The 18,687-nt window shown below is 29.1% G+C and overlaps 3 protein-coding genes across 5 annotated transcripts; all 3 read right to left on the bottom strand.

Moving 5' to 3' along the window:
* Positions 1 to 904: 904 nt before the first annotated feature.
* On the bottom strand, positions 905 to 5,602 carry LOC145750150 (uncharacterized). Its single transcript, XM_082566109.1, has 12 exons — positions 5,304 to 5,602; positions 5,033 to 5,217; positions 4,683 to 4,754; positions 4,413 to 4,610; positions 3,667 to 3,849; positions 3,383 to 3,434; positions 3,175 to 3,320; positions 2,859 to 2,984; positions 2,563 to 2,660; positions 2,162 to 2,350; positions 1,861 to 2,090; positions 905 to 1,357 (listed from the first exon to the last, which is right to left on the bottom strand). Exons 1-12 carry the CDS (start codon positions 5,461 to 5,463, stop codon positions 1,227 to 1,229), a joined length of 1,770 nt encoding a protein of 589 aa, XP_082422235.1. The 5' UTR covers positions 5,464 to 5,602; the 3' UTR covers positions 905 to 1,226.
* On the bottom strand, positions 5,550 to 15,118 carry LOC145750152 (uncharacterized). 3 transcript variants are annotated; one of them, XM_082566112.1, is made up of 5 exons: positions 14,943 to 15,118; positions 8,099 to 8,200; positions 6,926 to 7,447; positions 6,619 to 6,694; positions 5,550 to 5,685 (listed from the first exon to the last, which is right to left on the bottom strand). In XM_082566112.1, exons 3-5 carry the CDS (start codon positions 7,355 to 7,357, stop codon positions 5,603 to 5,605), a joined length of 591 nt encoding a protein of 196 aa, XP_082422238.1. In that variant the 5' UTR covers positions 7,358 to 7,447; positions 8,099 to 8,200; positions 14,943 to 15,118; the 3' UTR covers positions 5,550 to 5,602. The 3 variants fall into 3 exon arrangements, with proteins under 3 accessions (XP_082422238.1, XP_082422237.1, XP_082422236.1); XM_082566111.1 differs by having other exon boundaries at positions 6,926 to 7,375; XM_082566110.1 differs by having other exon boundaries at positions 6,926 to 7,365.
* LOC145749663 (3 beta-hydroxysteroid dehydrogenase type 7-like) lies at positions 14,976 to 18,584 on the bottom strand. Its single transcript, XM_082565491.1, has 6 exons — positions 18,518 to 18,584; positions 18,285 to 18,388; positions 16,467 to 16,655; positions 16,022 to 16,234; positions 15,607 to 15,750; positions 14,976 to 15,059 (listed from the first exon to the last, which is right to left on the bottom strand). The coding sequence occupies exons 1-6, from the start codon at positions 18,582 to 18,584 to the stop codon at positions 14,976 to 14,978; spliced, it is 801 nt and encodes a 266-aa protein (XP_082421617.1).
* Between the last annotated feature and the right edge of the window lie 103 nt (positions 18,585 to 18,687).

The following is an 18,687-nucleotide window of genomic DNA, read 5'->3' as shown; positions in this document are numbered from 1 at the left end:
CACAATATGATAATAAACAACATTCTAAAATTTTAAAAATTTATATACACAAAATCAAAAGTTATTCGATTTCAAAATTCGGATTAGTACGAATAAAAATAAAAATAACTAGATTTATTTGATAAATAAAATATGGTTCAAAATCATTTGATCATTTTTAAAATTAATCTCTATTAGTAAAAAAATTATGCATAAACATTACTTTATTAAGATTATTAACTAAATAAATAAATCAAATATTATGTATTTAATTGTTGTAAGACAAAAAAAAAATAATACAATTTTTATGAAAAAGGGTGATATTTTTAAGTTTTTTTTTAAATTGCTTAGCATGATTTTTTACACGAAATACAAAAAAATGTAGTTTCATTTTGATACCTTGATTATTTGTTATACGTTTATAAGGTAAGTCATTTAAATTTTCTTAAAACACAAAATTGATTTTTTTTTTTTTTTTTGTCTATATCTTTATCCTCGATGTGGGAAAGTCGAATGCGCGACTTAAACATAGAGTAACATAAGTTACTCCGACCCAGTCTCGAGTTGCCTGTGGCAGTTTGGGATATTATAGAGACTATAATTGCCCGGTAATTATGCCGCTGATTAAGTGCTGGCTCAGCAGGAGTTTATACCGTTTATAGCGACTTACTCAAGGGCGCTACAGCATGAGATCAGTGGGAATTGAACCCACGACCTCATGTGTGGTGTAGCAAGTGTTCTTACCACTACACCACGCTGCCGGCGATTTTTAAAATATATGGCAAACAGTAGCGTATAAAAAAGTCATACAAAATTTACTTGAACAAAACAAGTGCTTAAAAGTATAATTAAAAATACTCCCTAAAAACCAAAACTCACAAAATATTTTTTTGATTAAAATATAAATTTTAATAAGCACAAAAAAATATTGAAGAATTGTGGCACATTTAGTGAATATTCAGACATAAATTTTTAATAAAAACTCGCACTTATTACCAAGCACAGAATTTTAATGCTAGATAAACAACATATATACAAATTTGCAAAAAAACAACTAAAACAATAAAATGTACTAAAACGATGATGGATTATTTAAACAAAATTCAAAAAAAAGCAAATGCATAAAATTAAATGCATAAATTTCACAAAAAATGCAGTAAAAAAAACAATAAAAATCTAGTAGATATACAGCAAAATATAAAAAAATATAAAAATAAACAAATAACTGCTTTAACATTATTTTTTTTTCACATTTTTTTATCATGGTCAGTCTGTACACAGGAACCTTGAGGCATATTGGTTGTTTCTACTTTTTTAGCCAACAAGTTGGAATTGGTAAACTGGTTGTGACTCATATTTACTTGAACTCTAGGACCCCCTAAAATATTTAAAGCAACAAAATTGTTTTTCTTTTTTTAGGCAAAGTATTAATTTTGACCATTACATTCAACATTTAATTTGTGTTCTGATTTTTTTAAATTAAAACACACAAAATGTTATGCAAAAAAATAGACAAAATTATAGGAGAATAATACATATAAACCTAAAAAATTTTACCTTATTACACATTCAAAAATATTTTGAAACGCTGTGTTATTTTATTGTGATATCATAATCTACTAGTGCATTAACATAACCCATTTTCAATCATATTTTAATTACAAAATTTTAAACCAAGATTTCAAGACCGAAAACAAAACCAAAATTGATAAAATATATTCTTATACCACAACATACATTAATTTAAATTCAAGTTGTACGACCTTTAGCGCCACTGTTAAAGTTTTAATTTATTAAACTACTAAGAACAAACTTTAATTCTATTTTTAATGAATATTAATTGTAATAATTTTTTCACTATATATTCAAACATTTATTTACCCAAATCTGGTTCTGTGAGTCTTGGAAATTCAAACGTTCCATCTTCAAATTTGTCGGTTGAAAGATTTGTAATCTTGTAAGAAAATATTTGATTTGAGGGAATTTTATCCTCAAATCCTGGTTTAGGGATTATTTCGATTGCATCAGATTTAAACTGCACATGACTGTAGGTCTTGGAAACTGTTTCAAAATATTGGTGCTCAATCTTGACTTCTACTTTGTCATTCATTCTGTACATATATAAGAACAATCAAGCAAAAACTTATTCGTTTCAAAAATTACAATAAACTGTATAACTTACCTTAAAGAAACTATTGGCATGAAACATTGAGTTTCTTGTATTTTAAGTAAGTGTTGCAGGTTAAAAACTACTATATTTAAAGTTAAATTTGACTTTTCCTTTTCATGGTAACAATGAAAAATATTTTTAAATTTAGGATTTCTTCTATATTGATTCCTTCCAAACAGCCAGTTTATTTTACTTCGAAACCTTAAAATGTTATACATGTAAAGTGTTTATAAGTTGTTATTGCGTTACAATTTAATTAAATTTGATGTGCTATAGTAACAAACCAATGGTCACCATACTGTTATAAGTTAAAACCTTAAAAAATATATGACATAGCAACAGCATAATAGTTACTGAACCTGTATAACTTAAACACAATTAGCAATAGAGGTAATATCAGTTAAAATATTAACCTAGTTAAATGATCAACTTGAAACTGAATTGTGCCAGAGTCTCCCAAAATAACATCAGCAAGATCTTCCCAAATTTTTGCGTCATGACTAAATTGTGGCTAAAACAGGAAAATTATAAACAAATAGATATAGAAAAAGGTAAAATAAAATATGCAAAAGTTCCCAATAGTTTATTTATCCTTGCAAGCTCGACAACCTTTTTTGGCCAGGTAGTGGTGTTATTAAAAGACGCAGAAAAACAATGGTGATGTAAACTGAAAAAACTTAACTTTATAAGAAAAAAAACAATAAATTACCGTAACAGCACAGGTTCCTGTAGTTGAGTAAAATGGGGTGGAAAGAGATATCTTGACTGGTTTCTTAAACTTTATTCCATGTGGCAAGCATTCAAATTGTGGTGTCAACAAATATGTTGGGTTTTCCTAAATATCAACAGTTATTTATTTAAACCCACATAGTATATGTTTTTGGTACAAACATAAAAAGTATATGTTGTTTATTAGTGTTACTATCTTAACATGATTGTTTAAGTAAAACATATAATTATAATGTAATAAAAATCAGTTTTACAGGCTGGGTATATTAGTAAAACAAGCTTGAATAGGTAAATACCTTGGTGGGGGGAGTAATATCATTACAACAAACAACATGGACAGTAATTTGAACATCCTCAGTAAGTGCACCTTCAGGAATATCAATGTAACATCCCGATACTTCAACTCTACCTCCTTTAACACCAATCACTTGGCTTGCAGTGTCTTTAAAATATAAAAATATTGTTATAACAAGACAAAGAAGTAAAATAAAGGCAATAACTCACTCGATGTCTTATTTTGATTTGTTTTCTGATCCAATAAACTTAATTCTTTTTCCTAAATACAAGAATTTTTTAATTAAAATCACTCATTAAGGAGAATAACTCTTAATATAAAGGCTATTTAATATAAACAGTAAAATAGATTTGATTTCTTTTTTCAGTTGGTTTCTAAAACACAACACAAGAATAAATTTATAGTTGTTAAAACAATATTGTGCATTAGGAAATCTTAAACAATATATAAATTTAAATAAAAAAGCTTAATTCTTAATAAAACATAAAATGACTTCGTCTGTTTCTTTGTTAAGTTTAAATTTTAATATTTCTTCACTAATTTCATCATCATATAAGGTTTTATTGTCAGCTAGGTTGGCACTCCCTGGTCCTGAATTTTCCAACTGGGATAAAATCACATCAGCTTTAGCTTGTGAACTGTCCACTTCTTTATCTTTTCTAATAACATTAGAATTCTAAAAAAAGAAATTATTTATAAGTTTAGGTAATCAATGTCATTAAACAAAGACTAACCTATGCATAGGTGGGCACAGTTAACAAAAAAGCAACTTCGTTAAATGGTATTTCGTTACACAATACATTAACTTTGTTAACATTGATTTGTTAACCGCTAGAGATAACCCTTAAAGTTAAAATTTAAATAAAACAAACTAAGAAATGACGCTTTTTAAAAAAAAAAGATTTTAACTTAGTTGTTATTACCAACTATACGAAGTAAGTTTAAGAGACGTTTTTAAAACTGAAAAAATGTCCAAATAACAGCAGCCAGTTACACACATTGTTTAAAAATTGTGAAATTTAAACCCAATAAACGGCTATAATAAACATTTATTTTCCTATATTACCATGAGTTTATTCGTAAAATATTAAATTAACGGATTTATGTTAACGCAAGCACAATTCAACAAAAAGTTAACATGTCTGATAACGAATTTTAAAGTTAACTTAAAAGTTAAATTTTAACAAAAAAATTAACTTTTTTAATTAATAATTAATGCATTAACGATTTCGTGCACACCTTTGAACTTATGCTTAGCCGTTCATTTTCCTCCACTAACAGTTTAAATTGTTGATCTAAGAGATTTTCCAAATACTCTCTTAATGGTTGAACAAATTTTTCTTCTTTATTTTTAACTAATTTGTTAAAATGAAAAAAGGTATTTGTTTTGCAATTCTCATTAATATCATTGATGTTCTCCACATATTTTGTGCATTTCTGTAAAACAAATTACATTTTTAATCTAAACTTTACTGAATTTATTTAAAAATATAAAAAAATAATACCAACCGATTTCATATTGTCAACATAAAAATTTAACAAATTTTGGATAAGAGATATAAACGCCAATTGTTGATTTGCCTGTACATAAAACAACATAACTAAATTGTTAAATATTTTCAGCACAATAAAAACAAATTACACAAACGTGATTATACTTTTTACAGCTAGCAAACTTACTTATATAAGACTATTTTACTTTTTGATATCTATAAGTGAAATAGACTTGTAAAAGTAAGTTTGTCTAAATGACTGAAAATCAAAACAGAATTATTTATCAGTTGTATTAAAATCTAGAAATAAATATGTAAGTATATTTCTTAAATTTATAAAAGAAAATTGTGTGATGAAATATTTACCTGCAGCATTAATTCTACCCCTGGTATTTTACCACTTTGAAACATTTCAAAATAAGAAGTTATCAGGTTAATAAGATCAAGCCCCGTAACATCATTACCATTGTTTTGTTTTACAACAATTTTGTCAGGATGGAATAAACTGTTTTGCAACTTATCAACATATTTCAAAAAGGTACGCTCAATATCTAAACATTTACAAAACAAATAAAATATATATTTAATTTGGCATATATCAGCGTTTTCTTAAACTGTGTTATGGTTTTTTACACACCGATAAATGATATTGAAGTTTGTTTCTGTCCTTGTGCGCTCACATAATCTCCAGGACAGGGCAAAAAAAAACAAGACAAATCAGTGAAATGGTTCTTAACATCTTTTAAAATTATGTCAAAATTTTCATTCAAGTATTTTTGCCCACCCTCTGACCCCATTTCAGCATCTGCATTTGCCCAGTCTCTTATCAGAAACACAAATTTCTAAATAAATTTAAAATTATTTTGTTAACCTGAACATTTTTTAACACATAAATATATTATGAATATAATTTAAAGATTCCAACAAAAAAAAATGCTAAGTGATGTTTTGAGTGATCTCGTTTTGATGAAAATCACGAATTATGTTGACTTGTGGGTTATTAAAGTTTATCACAGCATCTATAATAAAATTAATTTAATATTATTAATAAAATTTGCATTGCTAATATGTTGCATAGAATAATGTTTTGTTAAGTCTATAAATAAACTAAGACCTGGCCTGGAACAGCATTATGAAACTCGTTAGGTTAATTTAACGAGCTATCTTGCTCGTTAATTGGTAATACGCAACCACCTAGTTTGTTAAAAATGAGAGAGTACAAAAAAGAATTTCGTGCTACGCAAAGGGGACAATTCTTACATTTTTACTGGATATCTCGGGGCTACATCAAAGCGGTGATGTTAAAATTTTATCCACAGGGGTGCTTTTATATTGTCATATTATAATGAAAAGTTAAGGCTATAGTGGATAGCCCAGCAATAGTCCATTTGTATGGTAATTCGATTCTCTGATAAATGTTTAAAAAAAACATTTATTTACAAAACAAAATATAGTTATTTTATATATATACTTAAAAAAAACTAAAACCCACACAAGAAAACCATGACTAAAGATTAAACAGTTTGGTTATATCATCTATTTCGAAATAATGTTTTCCTTCGAATCCTTTATGTTTAAATGCTAAATTAAATTGAGTTTGGCAGATTGTTCAGTTTAAAGTTTCATGGCATTATATGTTAAGCATTAATAACACCAATTGTATATGTAACAATTTATATTAATAAGTGACAGTATATTTATAAACTTAAAAATATATCTTAGATGTAAAGTGATAACCAAGACAAAATACTTCTTGCTAAGTTAATGAATAGTAAATTCTACTCGCTAAATTTTGCCCGATCTTGTTCTTAAAATATGATATTTTTTGTTTCGTAATACCCATTTTCTCACTTGCCAATAATAACAAGATCGTTAACCTAACAAGTTTCATAATGTCGGCCCTGGTTTCTATTGTCAGGCAAACCCAATCATATAAAATTAAAAAAACTCACTTGGAGGCAAATTCCTTGAAATTTCAGCAAAATCGCCGCCAGAAATATTTAAACTAACTGGTCCTGCTTGCAAGTTCTGTAAAATTTATTTTAATTTTAATAAATGTAACATCACTATAGTAACACAACCTTATCCAAACACTTAAAATAATAAAATTTAAGGATTAATATTCTTATAACAGTCATAAAGTTTTAAATTCGTTCCCCTTTAACCCTTTTTTTAAATATATTTAGTAACCTTGTACTATTAGATGGTTTGGGAAATTTTTAATTAAAACCTTTATTTAGGTTTAACTAAATAAAATACCTGAGTATTTAAATTCGATTCTGGATCATTATTGTCTGAAAACTCTGGATCATTATTGTCTGGCAACTCTGGATCATTATTGTCTGGCAACTCTGGATCATTATTGTCTGGCAACTCTAGATCATTATTGTCTGGCAACTCTAGATCACTACTGTTTGGCAACTCTGGATCATTATTGTCTGGCAACTCTGGATCATTATTGTCTGGCAACTCTAGATCATTATTGTCTGGCAACTCTAGATCACTATTGTTTGGCAACTCTGGATCATTATTGTCTGGCAACTCTGGATCATTATTGTCTGGCAACTCTAGATCACTATTGTTTGGCAACTCTGGGTTATTATTGGCTGGCAACTCTGAATCATTATTGTTTGGAAACTCTGGATCATTATTGTTTGGCAACACTGGATCATTCGATTCAGTTTCCTCCATAATAAAAACTTCGAACAACTTTGAAAGTTAGAAAGCACAAAAATTCATTCAATAACAAGATAGTGTTTAGAAATTTATTAAGCAGATTACCTTAAAAATAAACACAAAATTTATATTTTGGTTAACTAATTTAAAATTGTTGAATAATTACTGCAAATAGAACAAAACTAAAATATGAAAATAAATGATTACAAAATTATTTTTTGGAACAATTTTTTACAAAGTGTTGCAAATACATTTAATGCTTTTAACTTACATAGTTCCAGCAAAATTTAAATATTTTAGTAGTTGCAATTTTATATTCGGGTTTTGAAAATTGTTAATATATAATGCCTTAATAATAATCTTTTAATATAATGCTTTAGTAATAATCTTCTACTGCACAAAATCGTTGCATTAATTTAATATTCATTAATTAACTTTTTATAACTTTATTAATGCGCTAAAATTATAAAAGTTTAATATACAAGTTATACTAAAACATAGTCATCAACTCATGTTAGAATAACTTTTAGACTAGAGCAAAACATTAACGAATATGCTTGGTTGGTTTTAGTGTTATTATAATGCCATCGTGTATGTATGGCTAAAGTTACAAGTTTTTGTTTAATTTAAAATTGGGGTTTAATCTTCCTCTAAAAAATAAATTGCTAGGGACAAAAAAAAATATTTCCATTTTTTTAAAGCTTCTGTTTTACTAAAACAAAGACAAAACCATTAACAACAATAAAAAATATTAACCTTGTGTTGTCTATGTTGCAATTTAGATGATGTGGCTGTTTTCCAAATTCACGTAGTCACAGAAAATATTTGTTAACACAGAAAAGTGATTGGTGCTGAAACCTAAATAAAAATAAAATATCAAAATACGTTAATCTCACAAATAACTGCACTCTTTCTATTAGCACAAAAGTGAAAAAAAATTTTGTAACAAAAACACTTTAAATTATTGCCAGCAAACTAATTTCTGTTTTTTTTTAAAAGACAAACACAATCCTTAACATTTATAAACCTTTAACAATTAAGTCAATATTACAAATAGATACCAGGCACCATTGGCGGCTCGTGTCTGGAGCTAATGGGGCTAAAACCACCAACTTTTTTTAATGGTTTTATTTTTTAATTTATATTTTATTTTTTTAATTGATATTTATTTTTTTAAATAATGTTTATTTTTTCTGCACTGTTTTTCGCTAAAATTATTTAAAATATTAAAAAATAGCGCCTATTTTTGCCACGAAATACGCAAAAATTTTCGAAAAACGTAGCGTGGAACATGTGAGAGCTAAACCAAAATTAGCCCCACGGGCTGCCAAATACAAAATATCATAACGCCGTTTTTGCTGTCAGAATTCCGAAATTTGGAAAAATGTTGAGAACTTTGATCGAAATGTGGAGCTAAGACCACCACAGAGTTGCCAAATATTTTGGCAATTTCAAACGTTGTATATTAACAAATTTTATCGTTTTTGTTTAACTATTAAACAAAGATAAAATAAAATAGGTGTAAACTGGGTTTTGCATTATTGTTTAATGAAGTTTTAAGGCCTTAAATAATATTTTTAAGTTAAAAAAATTGAAATACTAATCGTTCGCTCGGGTATATTCTCACATTGTATTTATGATGAACAGGTCGCTCATAAGCCTCGCTAAAGCTAAAATAGCAAGTTTAAATCAGTTTTTGCATTCTTTTTAAAGAGTTGTATGTTAATTAATGCTTTTAATTTCGATTAAGGCAAGTTTTTAAAGATAATCATAATGGATTTACTGCCTGACATGAAGACTCAAGAGCAGCTTGCCTGTTTGCCTGCTTGTCAAAAGAGCATAAATAAAGTTTGCCAATGAAATAAAACATGCAATGTACATAGTTTACTAGTGACTGTAAATATTCAGTCATAGATTAGGATGACAGATAACTGTTGAAACTCACAATGAAAAAGTTGAAAGTAAAAGCCACATTCTAAGTAACTTTATCAAACCGCTGACATTTTGTAATGTGCATATTTTGATATGCAAGGAGTTAATTAAACAGCAAACTTTTGTAATCGAGAAATATTTTGGTTATTTGCAGCTAATAACTTAGTTTGACATTATTTTTACGGAGCATTTAGTAAGTGCAACAGTCATTAAGTGCACTTCTCTGTCTGTCTGTTTAATATTAAAACCGTGTTGGGTGGAATACACTAACAAAAGTAAGGTTGATTTTATTGCAGCTCAACCAGATAAATCGACTAATATTAATACAATTTGCAGTTCCTTTTAGATTTATCGTAAATGGTTATTTTGTTAAACAGTTTTTGTTATATCCCAAGGCCAATGATCTTACATGATAAAACATGTGCAATGGGTGGAAAAATTGCTTTCAAAGTTAAAGTAAGTTATGTAAAAATAAATACTTTTTGAATAGCCCATTAGATAAATAGCCTATTTTTATTGCAAACATAGGCTATTTATGAATAGTTATGTACATTACACAAACACTTAAACAATAAGAGTAGGACAACAACATATACACAGGGTGATGTTGTAATTGTACAGGAAAGAGAATGAAAAAAGGAAGAATAACTAGGAAAAAGAGGAAGGAGAGGGGTTGGTGGAGATTTAAGTATGTGGAGAATGTGGGAAAGATTTGTGATATATGATATTATTTATGGTTTTATTAATACTATTTGAAAAAACTCGAAATAATTTTTTAATTTTAACTATAAGACTTACTTTCTAGGTAATTATTTAGCATACAGCTAAGTCTGATATACTTTTAAAATATATTAATTCAAAAAAAAAAGAAATAAGTTAAATAGATTATTAACAAAAACTTAATCTGTTGTGTCTTTATTTCAATACTTAATGATATATCATGTTATTTTATAGAAGAGCTGACAAGATAAAAAAGAAGATCAATAAATTGTTTTTTATATTTTTTTTTTGAATGGATTGTCAGTTGTTACATAACTTGCACCATTATTTTTCCCACGTTTTTAGTTTTAAATTTAATAAACGCTTATAATAAAAGAAATCTATTATGCTACTTTGCTTTTTATTGTGTCAATTCACGCTCTTTTAGAATCGGAACTTAAAAATATACAAAATACGTTTTTTATTATAAAGAAAATTTTTAACTTAACGCCTGTTTACACGACAGGTAACGTAGCGTTGTGTTACGTAACTTTACGAGTTTTAGGAATTTCTTTTTTAAATTTCTATAAAAAATATTTAATAAAAGTATACCGCTTACCAAATCTTGCGTAAATTTTGCTCCTAACACAAAACTTGCGTAACTTTCGTACGTGTGAACGACGTTACGAAGCGTACGCCGTGTAAAAGGGCCTATACTTTAAATAATTAACTATTAAATGTAAAAATAGCGTGTTTACAGCGAATAATTTACAATATTTCTGAGGGATCCAGACCCCCCTTAGCGGTGTTGTGATTTTCTAAAATTAGCCCCCCCATTTATTTAACCCACGAGCCGCCACTGCCAGGCACCAAGCTCACTACTTGATTATTGAATGCTAACAATAAACATATTTTAAAGTTAATTACTTTTTGGTTAATGGGCTTACAAGTAACAACAAATTTAAAATTTTTTTTATATAACTAATAATTTCAGATTGCCAATTTATATTTAAGCATAAAAAAAATAAAAAAACAATTTATTTTACTTTGTTAGAGTCTTAAGTAGACAACATAAATTTTTATATTTTTTAATATTTACACTTCATTTTTTTTATAAAATTTAACTAAAATGCTACAAAGCGTGTATGTATAATTAAAGTTATATAAACAGATCCACATAACTTTGATTTAACAGCTTAAGTTAATGATAGGCAAAGACTAATCCATCTTTTTACAATAAGAAAATCTATAACCACTTTTTACTATTTATAGCATTATCTAGTTCAACGCTATAAACTGTATGAACTTCTGCTGAGCCAGCACTTAATCTGTTAATCACCAGCATAATTATCGGGCAATTATAAATCTATATTATTCCAAACTACCACATCCAAGTTGAGACTAGATTGGGGTAACAAATGGTCATGCATTTGACCTTCCCACATCAAGGATAAAGATATTTACAAAAAAAGAAATATCGCCTCTATATACCCAAAACAAGGATGTTATTTTATACAACAAAAACTTTTAACCAAGGCCACTGCTCTTATACAAGGTGGCACACAAATTATTTATAAAATCAAAAAATAAACACCTTGTGTTTTTTATGCTGCAATTGGTTGGTGTGGCTGTTTTTTAAAGTCAAACAGTAACGTAGGCAAAACATAAGTGATATTAAAAGACCAATTCGAAATACGAATAAAACTTATATGTGAATTTTAAAAAAACGTAAATAATAACAAAAATATGAATTACTTCGAATAAAACTCTCTTAAACTTTGTATTTACTGCTGGCTTAAGTAAATAAGTCAGGCATGAAAAGTAAATGACTACAATATTATAAAAACTACCCAAGCTTGAAGCTTGTAGCATAGTTTTAGCCATTCCAACCCTCTTGTTAAAATTACTTTTGGTGCCAGATTGAAACTTGGTTTATGCTGCCGGCTTTAGTAATTAGGCCAAACTTGAAGAATAAATTACTACAATTTTAACACAACTACACAAAGCATGTCTGCACTATTCGAGCCATTTGTGTAGAAATATTTAAGCCATTTGTATAAACTTTTTGTATAAAAAAATTTTTCTCCAGATTAGGGGTGGTTTATACTAAGCCAGACATGAGGGAAATTTTTTAGCAATATTTTAAAAACACATTTAGCTATGCCAACTAAAATGACTTTATATTAAGCCTTTTACAAGCTTCAACAAACTTTTGTAATTTAAACATGAAATAAATAACCAACAAAACTTAGACGAACTTACAATCTGATCATTTAAAAATCATTTTATAATTTACTAAAACAGTTAAATTAATATTGTAATTGAAAACATATTGTGTTATTAGCTTTATGTCAATAAATTGTTTATTTTTCCCATGAGCAGAAATATAGTTAGTTAGTTATGTCACTTCTCTTTAGTAAAGTAACAAAATACAGACGTTACCCTAATTATAAATTATAAAGACCAACCACTATGCTTGCTCTAGTTACAAAGACTTTAAAAGAATAAATCAACTAATAAACATTGCTATAACATCAAAGCTACCACTTATACTTTATGTACAGTGCGACGCCGACAACAGTAACTTAAAAAGCAACTGATAAAAATTTATCAGAAACGCAATTTTTGTTGTATATATATAAATTTTATTTCCATTACTACAAATGTTTAAAACCGTGTTTTTAAATATATTAAGTTTTGCATACATCTAATGTCTATTTGTTTAAAGAAAAATATATACACATAGTCATGGGCGTCAATCCAAAAATAAATAAATATATTTAGGGGTGCCAAAAAATAGTAAAATCTTCGCTAAAATATTCCGTTTTAAATTGCTCATTAAACTTAACTCTAAACAGTGTTAAATTTAATATTCGCAAAGATAGCAGACAACATTAGTCTTTAACCAACTGAAGTACAATTATTACGTAAAATAAGGCACTGGACAATCCGTATTTGTTTCACAATAATGCCAGTTTTAGACAATCTACAACGTGGCACGCAGAATATGCCGTTTTTTGGCAACATATCAAAAAAAAAATCGCTTATATAACTATCAATTATACGCAAAAAATGCAAAATTTGCAAACAACCTCGGGGTGCCACATATATTCAGCACTTATTAAAATTATAAATGGGGGTAAATGGACCCCCTGCACCCCCAGGATCGACGCCAGTGCACATAGTAGCTAGCGACCACCAATATTCACAATTTATTTAAAAAACCCCAAGTACGAATTACCCATTGATATAGCGGCCTACAAGATTGTCTACAAGGCAAAAATTTCTGTAGTTTAAGAATGGATCAACATAAACTTAAGTAAAGATTAACCCATAATCTTTAACAAAATACTTATAAATAATTTATGTTATTTTAAAATTTTAACATAAAAATATTTCAAACACCATTTTACCAAAAAAATGCAACAAAAATATTAAAACTCTTCAATCTTGGCCACTTACAAGCAAATAAGTGTAAATAAAATTGTTGGTAACCAGACATTTTGATCAGCCCGAAGATTTTTTTAAAACAGCGGGGCGTTCGCATTTCAATTACCGCGAAATATTTTGTTCTCGCGTATTCATGGAAAGTTGTCTTTTGTATTTGAAATAAAATAAGCATTGAATCGATAAATTTTTTAATAAATAATGTGAAAAAATATGTTGTCTTTCATTTTCTGCGTCAATTTTACAATTACGCAAACTAAATCCTATAAAAAAGTTAGTTTAAAAGCAAGTGGTTTTCAGAAGCAAATGCGTAATACCATAACGTACTTTGTGGAATAAAGCCGCTTTTCTGAACAATATTTAAATGAAATAAAACATAAATTTATAATTTATTTACTAAATAATGTGTATAAATATGTTAATAGTTATTTGCCCGTGTCAAGTTATATCAAAGTATAAACTAAAACAAGGAAATGTCGAACGCTTTCAAGCGATAAAAAGAAGAGAAACAGCGAGTCTCGTATTTCGTGTTTTAAGACCAATATTTAAATAAAATAAATAATCATATAACTATTTATCGCTACAAAATTAGCAAAACATTATTGTTGTTTATTTCCTATGTTAACTTTTTAAATTAATAACGCAAAATTATTAAAAAAAAACGATTTAAAGTAGCACACTTTAAAGTGACAAAAGCAATGCAAGTTTTAATCATTTTTTAAATGTTGTTATTTAAAACAATTTTTTATAAAAATTAAGTATAAAAATGTTTGCACTAAATAATTTGCAAATATAAATTGTTTTTTTTGCGTGTTTACTATTTAACTATATCCCTTAAAACTTGTAAAAAATTTAATTTAAATTGGCGTGTTTTTGTTAACTATACTGAATCAGTGAGATTAAGTCAGAATGTACTGAACGACCTTCTGACTTAATTTAAAGAATTTCGCGTTATAACACCTGCTCATAGCAACGTTTTCGGCAGAAATGCTTTGATGTTGCCCGAAAATGCGAGAATGTGCGAGTGTCGCTTAAAAGCGCCTAAAATTTTAAAATTTAACACCGAAATTGGACGACAACATATTTTTGATCAATAATAAATAGAAAAATATCAATTTATGCTCCGTTAGCTTAAATTATTGCATTGAATAAGGGCATTTTTGCGAAATACGATCAATCGACAACTTACGTTTCGCATTGTTGCCTAACTCTATACATTTTATTTCAAGTTTTTGAGTGTAAATTAACACGGTAACTAAATAACAACATGTTTTTAAACAAATTTTGTTTAAGAAAATGTTTTTTTGCATCTTTTAGTTTAAAAAATCGTCTACAATATCGTCTGTTACTACGCGAAAAATATTTTTTTGACGGACTTCTGCCCCGCTGTTTTAGCCAAAAATTTACGGTCCGAGCTGTTTGGGCCGAAGTGTCTTGCATTACAATTTTTTGAAGTTTACGAAATACTGTTTTTAATTTAATAATTAGCAACATATTTTTATAAATGTTTATGTTATTTTACTTGAAATATCGGCAAAGAATATTCACACCACCATCAAGAAGCAATAAAAATTCGAATGTCTAAAAACTCCACACAAACAATATTCTTCCAGCTGACCCACAGATCAAGTTTGGAAAACTGAATCCAAAAATTACTCATATTAGATTTGCACATAAAAATACCCTACACTCTTCACTTTATGCTAAAACATAAAAATTAAATAAAATACAACAAATTTAACCATTTATTTAAAAAAATCATGTTAAACGAATATTAAATTTTCAAAAATGCCAAAATATTCTAATTCAATAAATCTTTAGCAATATAAGCTTAATGAAATGCTTTCTAATCTGCTATTAAGGATAACTGCTTCAAATTGCACTAAAGTAAAGCCACTAACCACGAACTTACACACAAACAAGCTTCGAACCAAAACCTCCAACTTTAAATAACGCGGCACGTGCGTCAGTTGTTTAAATACAGAGAGTGGATGACGTATTTACGACCGACGTCATAACTGGCAAAACATATTTATATAATTTATCCTCGACTAAAAAAGTTTAATGCACGTTGTCTTTATTTTATTTCACAACAAAAATTCTAATACAAACATTCCAACAAAATTGAATCACATATATATAAATTAATCTATTTTTTTCAAGTTATTATTTTCTACTTCATTTACAATCTTGTTCACATATTCCTTCATTATATTCAACGATTCAGGCCAACTATAATTTGGTTTGTAGCCAAAATGTTCCACAAACTTTTGATTGGAGACGGTGAATCTTGTGCAGGACAACTTGGCCATGTTTGGTGTAATATTGGGCTGAAAATCACAAAGTGGTTTATCATTAAAAGTATTATACATGAAATAAATGTTTAACACTTGCAATAACTTAACATACTGACCCTCGTAACCAAAGTATTATCCAAATATGTATGAGGTTTATTTCAAAGAGATAAGTTTTACACCATGACATTTAACCAAAATTCGGGTTAAAGTTTTCGGTAAAATGGTGTTTTTGCGCATAAGTTTTTCAGTAAAACCTTTATGACAGTAACCCAGCTAAAAACTACTCAATAAACTAAATATTTACCTCTTTTTTGATCCCAAACCAACCCAGCACCTGACAACACCAAACAACCAACATTGAAATGAGGATAAACAACAAAAACGGCAACACCGGCTCCCTCATGTGGATAGTGAACCCCGAACGTTCGTAAAATTTCAAGTTTAATCTCAGGTAAGATAATTCTGGGGTTTCGTCACACAGAAAGTAGGTGTTTTCCCCAACCAAAGAAGGGGACTCCTGTACAATATAAGTCATAGTAAGAGTACAAGTTAATTTCTTAGAACTTTTTCGTATACCCAAAATATTAACCAATATTTTTCACTAAACTTAAAACCTAATCTTTCAATAAGAACATGCAGAGACATATCTGTTACAACCGGAGCTATAAATGGCAGTGATGGTGCTCAAACCAGAGACCTTTTGCACACCAACCCAATATTAAAGCAGTGAACAACTAAGTTTTGTTTACCTGCATTTTCGTGGCCGCGATCACGTGACACCAAGCCACGTTTCCAACGTACATTCGAGTTTGTAGCGCCTCTGGTGGAATAAGAGACTTGATCACTTTAGTCGCAAGGTGGCGCAAAAGAATCGATTTGGTAAAGTTGTCATCTTCGCCATAAATATGAGAACCTCGAAGTGCACATGTGACCAGTTTCTACACAATATTATGCTGTCAATAATAAAAAGAACAAAAGCAGACAATTATATGCTGAGTAGACCGACAGCGTGGTGTAGTAGTAAGAACACTTGGTACACCACCATAAGGTCGTGGATTCAATCCCCCTTACTCTCATGCTGTAGCGCCCTTGAGTAAGGTGTTATAAACAATATAAATTTCTGTTGAGCCAGCACTTAATCAGCAGCATAATTATTGGACAATTATTATTTATAATATCTCAAACTACCACAGGCAACTTGAGACTGGGTTAAACTAACTATTGTTACTCTATGTTTGGGACACTTGTTCGACTTTCCCGCATCGAGGATAAAGACATAAAAAAAAATAAAAATAATGTGACTTTACCTAAAATGTTTCCATTTTTCATCTTTTTTTTCGTTCCACTCCAGCACAAGCTCCTTCGCGGTTTCTTTGTACTTCTGTATGACGTCACAGAAGAGTAACAGTAAATAGTGTCTTCACTAGCACCTGTAGGGACTGAGGTCAAGAAAAAACTAATCATAAAAAGTATCGACTCCTAAGGGTGCTCTTATCCAAATAATATGGCAATAACGTATAAAGTATAAGTCTCTAATGTCTAAAATAGGGTTTAAGACCCGTTAGAAATGGTCAAAAATAGCAAACCGAATCTACAGACAACATCTATTTATTAATCAAGCACGTTCATCACATAATTATCCCGAAAGTTACATTACACATATACAAAACGGTATTACACGTACTCACTACAAAAATCTGGTTTCTAAGTTACATACATAGCGATAAACATAATTACGAGTACATTACACACAAAAAAACGTCTTTCGTATATCGACTACATCCTTTATAATGGTATATAACTGTTAACTAATTCTAAATTAAAACTTGAAGTAAAAATAGGTGTGTGTTTTAGGAACCAAAAAAATATACTAACTGTCAGAAAATAAAATCGCGCAGGAAAAACACAAAAACGGACAACTGTCAATCCACATTTTTACATCAAAAGGGTTACACAATTAACCCTTATTCTATGAAATTTATAGAATAATACAGTACGACTGAACAGGAAATTAGGCACAGCTTCCACTGGCTCTACATAACAAATAGCGACAATGTTTTACAAGGGCACGTTAAAAATATACAATTGGACCATGTTCAATATAATAACGATTAAATTTAGAGCGTCTAACTGCCTTATGGGCGTTAGACTTGTCCTTGAATAAAGGGGTTAATTTGTTTGTCCCCTTTATAACCTGTATATATTTAAATATACATAAAATAAAGTCTCTATGAGTTTTTTCATATCAAAAAGTCTTTTGTACGGTGTTTAAACCGCACGGGATGGCAGCGAGTTTGCACTGTTTCGGTTCGCTGAACGAAAGTTATTATTGTACCTGCGAGAAGGGGTTTCTTACGTATTTCTTTTGTTTATCTCATCGATATCAGCTAATTTTGGTTGGAAACGTTTTGTTTTGGGTACCCCAGTGGCCTACATGTGTGTGATTGTCCAAAGCCAAACAGGTTTTCTTGTCGTTCGTCGCGAACCAGCATCAAGCCTGGTTTGAGGCTAGGAAAGCCTTGGCATTGGAATTGATGGAGATGCTAAGCGCTTTCCTACACACCCACTAGTGGTTCCATATTGCAATTTGGTCCGAAAGCCTCGATTGAGCTCGTGTAGAGACAATAACCGACATTGTTTGCACAACAAGCCTCCAGCATGTTCATTGTTCCTATATGACGTCATAATATATTAAAGAATAGGCTGTAGTAATCTGCACCATTTAAGCTCTAGAATAAATAAACTATGTTGTCAAATTCTAATATAACAACGACGTAATTTATGACATCACAATGCCTACCTCCAACATTTATTTTCCATAATTTTTGGCAAGGAACTAATTCCTTGTAATCGATGACACTGGCCATATGCAAAACCACATGACATCCTTGTACGACTGACATGAGACTACTACAATCTATGACGTCACACTTAATCCATTAAACTTTCATGTTGGCATCTAAAAAAGTA

This window comes from Corella eumyota, chromosome 4 (genome assembly GCF_963082875.1).
Source record: "Corella eumyota chromosome 4, kaCorEumy4.1, whole genome shotgun sequence".
In the NCBI taxonomy this organism is placed as follows: domain Eukaryota; kingdom Metazoa; phylum Chordata; class Ascidiacea; order Phlebobranchia; family Corellidae; genus Corella; species Corella eumyota.
This window is presented reverse-complemented; position numbering and strand designations above follow the sequence as displayed.

What these genes read in the sequence shown, in the direction of transcription:
- LOC145750150 (XM_082566109.1), bottom strand. Translation starts at nt 5,463, where the DNA reads ATGGGGTCAGAGGGTGGGCAAAAATACTTGAATGAAAATTTTGACATA. An exon ending in GGGTAGAATTAATGCTGCAG is followed by an intron (nt 4,755 to 5,032) that starts GTAAATATTTCA and finishes TTTTATGTACAG; the next exon opens with GCAAATCAACAATTGGCGTT. An exon ending in TTAACAAAGAAACAGACGAA is followed by an intron (nt 3,435 to 3,666) that starts GTCATTTTATGT and finishes TCTTGTATTTAG; the next exon opens with GAAAAAGAATTAAGTTTATT.
- LOC145750152 (XM_082566112.1), bottom strand. Translation starts at nt 7,357, where the DNA reads ATGGAGGAAACTGAATCGAATGATCCAGTGTTGCCAAACAATAATGAT. An exon ending in AATCGAATTTAAATACTCAG is followed by an intron (nt 6,695 to 6,925) that starts GTATTTTATTTA and finishes TAAATTTTACAG; the next exon opens with AACTTGCAAGCAGGACCAGT. An exon ending in TTCAAGGAATTTGCCTCCAA is followed by an intron (nt 5,686 to 6,618) that starts GTGAGTTTTTTT and finishes ATTTTATTATAG; the next exon opens with ATGCTGTGATAAACTTTAAT.
- LOC145749663 (XM_082565491.1), bottom strand. Translation starts at nt 18,584, where the DNA reads ATGGCCAGTGTCATCGATTACAAGGAATTAGTTCCTTGCCAAAAATTA. An exon ending in ATGGAAAATAAATGTTGGAG is followed by an intron (nt 18,389 to 18,517) that starts GTAGGCATTGTG and finishes GACGTCATATAG; the next exon opens with GAACAATGAACATGCTGGAG. An exon ending in GGTTTGGGATCAAAAAAGAG is followed by an intron (nt 15,751 to 16,021) that starts GTAAATATTTAG and finishes TGTGATTTTCAG; the next exon opens with CCCAATATTACACCAAACAT.